The sequence below is a fragment of the Limulus polyphemus genome, unplaced genomic scaffold, assembly GCF_000517525.1.
Source record: "Limulus polyphemus unplaced genomic scaffold, Limulus_polyphemus-2.1.2 Scaffold7330, whole genome shotgun sequence".
NCBI lineage: Eukaryota > Metazoa > Arthropoda > Merostomata > Xiphosura > Limulidae > Limulus > Limulus polyphemus.
The window spans coordinates 1-5,096 of NW_013672940.1; the positions used below are offsets into that span (position 1 = coordinate 1).

A 5,096-nucleotide genomic window follows, 5' to 3' on the forward strand; every position below is an offset into this window, starting at 1 on the left:
CAGAATATTTCTAGTGGATATTGATGGTTACATCTCTGTAATTATACAGAATATTTCTAGTGGATATTGATGGTTACATCTCTGTAATTATACAGAATATTCCTAGTGGATGTTGATGCTTACCTCTCTGTAATTATACAGAATATTCTTAGTGGATATTGATATTTAAATCTCTGTAGTTATACAGAATATTCCTAATGGATATTGATGGTTAGATATATGTAATTATACAGAATATTCCTAGTGGATATTGATGGTTACATCTCTGTAATTATACAGAATATTCCTAGTGGATATTGATGGTTACATCTCTGTAATTATACAGAATATTCCTAATGGATGTTGATGGTTACCTCTCTGTAATTATACAGAATATTCCTAATGGATATTGATGGTTAGATATATGTAATTATACAGAATATTCCTAGTGGATATTGATGGTTACATCTCTGTAGTTATACATAGTATTTCTAATGTATATTGATGGTTACAACTATGTAATTATACATAGTATTTCTAATGTATATTGATGGTTACACCTCTGTAATTATACATAGTATTGATGGTTACATCTCTGTAATTATACATAGTATTGCTAATGGGTATTGATGGTTACACCTCTGTAATTATACTTAGTATTGATGGTTACAACTATGTAATTATACATAGTATTTCTAATGGATATTGATGGTTACACCTCTGTAATTAATTTCGTTATAAACCTTTATACACTACTAGTTTTCCAACCGAATTAAAATGTAGAAATTCATGTCATTATTACGCCATTTTGAATAGATTAAGTTAGTCACGCTAACTTGACGTAGTACTAGATGTTGCAATGGGTTTTCCCCCAGATTATTGCATCGTGCACTGCTATGTGGATTCACCTATACTCTCTAGTAGTAAAAATACTTTAAACCTAAAGTACTTGAAATATAAATGAAAGGTAGACAATCAGTCCGTTAGACTTTCACTACACGACCAGTTTTCCATACCAGACCCGTTAGACTTTCACTACACGACCAGTTTTCCATACTAGTCCGTCAGACTTTCACTACACGACCAGTTTTTAATATCAGCCCGTTAGACTGTCACTAAACGACCAGTTTTCTATACCAGACCGTTAGACTGTCACTACACGACCAGTTTTCCATACCAGACCGTTAGACTTTCACTACACGACCAGTTTTCCATACCAGCCCATTAGGCTGTCACTACACGACCAGATTTCTATACCAGACCGTCAGACTTTCACTACACGACCAGTTTTCCATACCAGCCCGTTAGACTTTCACTACACGACCAGTTCTCCATACTAGTCCGTCAGACTTTCACTACACGACCAGTTTTCCATACCAGCCCGTTAGACTGTCACTACACGACCAGTTTTCCATACTAGTCCGTCAGACTTTCACTACACGACCAGTTTTCTATACCAGACCGTTATACTTTCACTACACGACCAGTTTTCCTACTAGTCCGTCAGACTTTCACTACACGACCAGTTTTCCATACTAGTCCGTCAGAGTGTCACTACAAGACCAGTTTTCCATACCAGTCCGTTAGACTGTCACTACACGACCAGTTTTCCATACCAGCCCGTTAGACTGTCATTACACGACCAGTTTTCCATACCAGCCCATTAGACTGTCACTACACGACCAGTTTTCCTTACTAGTCCGTTAGACTGTCATTACACGACCAGTTTTCCATACCAGCCCGTTAGACTTTCACTACACTACCAGTTCTCCATACTAGTCCGTCAGACTTTCACTACACGACCAGTTTACCATACCAGCCCGTTAGACTGTCACTACACGGCCTAGTTTCCTTACCAGCCCGTTAGACTGTCACTACACGGCCAGTTTTCCTTACCAGCCCGTTAGTAACACTGTCGTGACCCTACATACAGAACTTCATCGTATCTAGAGGTACAGTAATGACTCGAGCCAGGTTATAATGGTTGAGTAACGCTGTCGTAACCTATTCAGCCACTAGGCTAAAACTAACGATTGAACAATCGAGGGGTACGAAGAGAATCTAAAGTAAAGGACTGGGATAGTGGTCTTAAAACGCTACATCTGAATTAATTGCTTCACCAGACATGTGAGGTTCGAATACTACTTAAGGTGAGCCGTAGTTTTAATTAAAGTAATATACCATATTAAAATGTATTATATGTGAGAAATGAACATTTAAAGAACACTACAAATAGTGCTGTTTTTATCGATTGTATTTTTGACATTTTCTAGTATCGAACTCAAAATACTTAAATAGACTAACTTCGTGTGTTCATGTTTTAATGAACGTAAAAAAAGAAGCTTATCAAGTAAAAGGTTTACTACATTAAAACGTGTATAATACAAACTCTCGCTGATTTGAATCACAAGAAAAAAGCATTTAACGTTTTAAAATAGGAAAAAAAAGTATTACTGTTTGCCTAATAGATCCATAAATAGACAGAACTGTTCGTCTCCACGTACATAATATCTAGATACATAAATTACTATTTCATGATCTACAATCCTGCTTTTTAATACCACATATTTATATGACTGACCCCTTTATTCTGACTTGGCTGTTTTGGTATATGTGTAATGTTTTGATCACCTTTTAATTTCATCGACCCCTTTATTCTGACTTGGCTGTTTTTATACTTGTTTTGATTAGATCTTTATGCGGATAAACCCTTTATTTTTGTGTTTATATATATAATTATACTCTATGAAATAAATGGATCTTAAAATTTTGTCAACTTAAGCTGAAGCACAGTATTATCAAACGTAACGAGGTTCTGCAGACAGTTGTCAGCCAATTGGCTAACAACTGTCGTCTGGTAGTATGTTTTATTTCTGAACAGTGGAGAAAGAATTTCCGCAAATTCTTTCTCCACTGTTCAGAAATAAAACATACTACCAGACGACAGTTGTTAGCCAGCGAAATTCTTTCTCCACTGTTCAGAAATAAAACATACTACCAGACGACAGTTGTTAGCCAGCGAAATTCTTTCTCCACTGTACAGAAATAAAACATACTATCAGACGACAGTTGTTAGCCAGCGAAATTCTTTCTCCACTGTTCAGAAATAAAACATACTTCTAGTCTATATTAACAGTTTCAAACGTTAATGTAATGTATTATTCCAGCTGTAGTTCGTTTCAGAATTCCATCTGTACGACTGGAGTGTCTAGATGTTTTATTGTTGTTTTGGTTTAAACGCGTGTACTAATGCACCAATGCCCTACTAACCTTCTTGTATTCAGCCTCAGCATGTGGAGTTTGTTATCGTAAAGAGTACCAGTACAAGTTTATGAAATCTTTGTCTTCCAACACATTTACAGTTAATATTATTTTCTTTTCGCAGAGTTCTACATAAAAGTTGAAACACGCCTCTAGTTTATTTGTTTGTTGTTTTTAGCTAACTCCAGGTTGTAGCGCAATAGGAGAAAAGTTCATTTTTGTAACGTGGGAAATTGAGTTTTTTGATAGTTCCTACCTGTAATTCGTCTCATGATGATAGGGCTAGTCTCGACTTTAATAAATTATTCATTTTAAACAACGAACTTACTTGAGGGAGTAAAGACTTTCTTTTCAGACCGATTTCCCGCGCTGTTTGAATAAGAAATACACAATTAGGTTAGAGAACAAAGAGCGAATCAGATTTTTTAATAGTCTCAAAATCGTTCGTGTGGAAAGGAAATATAAAACAACTCATTTTTACAAAAGATTCAATTTATGTTTAATATGGCTATTTATTATAAGAACGATGATATTTGGTGAACAAAATACAAGATTAAATTTATGTTTAATATGTTTATTTATTATAGGAACGATGATATTTGGTGAACAAAATACAAAGATTAAATTTATGTTTAATATGGCTATTTATTATAAGAACGATGATATTTGGTGAACAAAATACAAGATTAAATTTATGTTTAATATGTTTATTTATTATAAGAATGATGATATTTGGTGAACAAAATACAAGATTAAATTTATGTTTAATATGGCTATTTATTATAAGAACGATGATATTTGGTGAACAAAATACAAGATTAAATTTATGTTTAATATGTTTATTTATTATAGGAACGATGATATTTGGTGAACAAAATACAAAGATTAAATTTATGTTTAATATGGCTATTTATTATAAGAACGATGATATTTGGTGAACAAAATACAAGATTAAATTTATGTTTAATATGTTTATTTATTATAGGAACGATGATATTTGGTGAACAAAATACAAAATTAGTTTTCTTCATTACATGATTAAGTTTCTTCTGTCGGCAACGTTGCTGCAACCTGGTGGCGCTTGAAAGCCAATATTTATAATTTAATTAACCGTATGTAAATTATACAACGCTCATGAAGCCGTAGAAAAGTCTTAGCCAATATGTTGATATAATCTTATTAATGCAATATAAATGAGATAGCTATCTTTACTTAACTTGTCTTAATAAAAACAAAAACACTAAAGCTAGAAATGTCTTTCCAATTACCTTTTTAAAACTGTAACAGTTTTAATAAACAGTTAAAGTTATTTGATTAACTGTCTGAAAAAAACTAAATTTAAAATCCATATAAAAATCATAGGCGTATCTATATCCATGCTGTGTGATGTTTGTTTATTGATTCATGCTGTGTAATGTTTGTTTATTGATTCATGCTGTGTGATGTTTATTTATTGTGATTCATGCTGTGTGTTGTTTGTTTATTGATTCATGCTGTATGATGTTTGTTTATTGTGATTCATGCTGGTGTGATGTTTGTTTATTGATTCATGCTGTGTAATGTTTGTTTATTGATTCATGCTGTGTGATGTTTATTTATTGTGATTCATGCTGTGTGATGTTTGTTTATTGATTCATGCTGTATGATGTTTATTTATTGTGATTCATGCTGTATGATGTTTGTTTATTGTGATTCATGCTGTGTGATGTTTATTTATTGTGATCCATGCTGTGTGATGTTTGTTTATTGTGATTAAATGCTGTGTGATGTTTGTTTATTGTGATTCATGCTGTGTGATGTTTGTTTATTGTGATTCATGCTGTGTGATGTTTGTTTATTGTGATTCATGCTGTGTG

The 5,096-nt window shown here is 33.2% G+C and overlaps 1 protein-coding gene across 1 annotated transcript in view; it reads left to right on the top strand.

The window, feature by feature from the left end:
• The first annotated feature begins 473 nt into the window (after positions 1-473).
• Positions 474-5,096, top strand: part of LOC106474535 — a 30,358-nt gene continuing 25,735 nt past the window's right edge. Inside the window, exon 1 of the mRNA XM_022402860.1 lies at positions 474-486. Within this exon, the coding sequence (XP_022258568.1) occupies positions 474-486 (13 nt within the window). The remainder of the gene's footprint in view (positions 487-5,096) is intronic.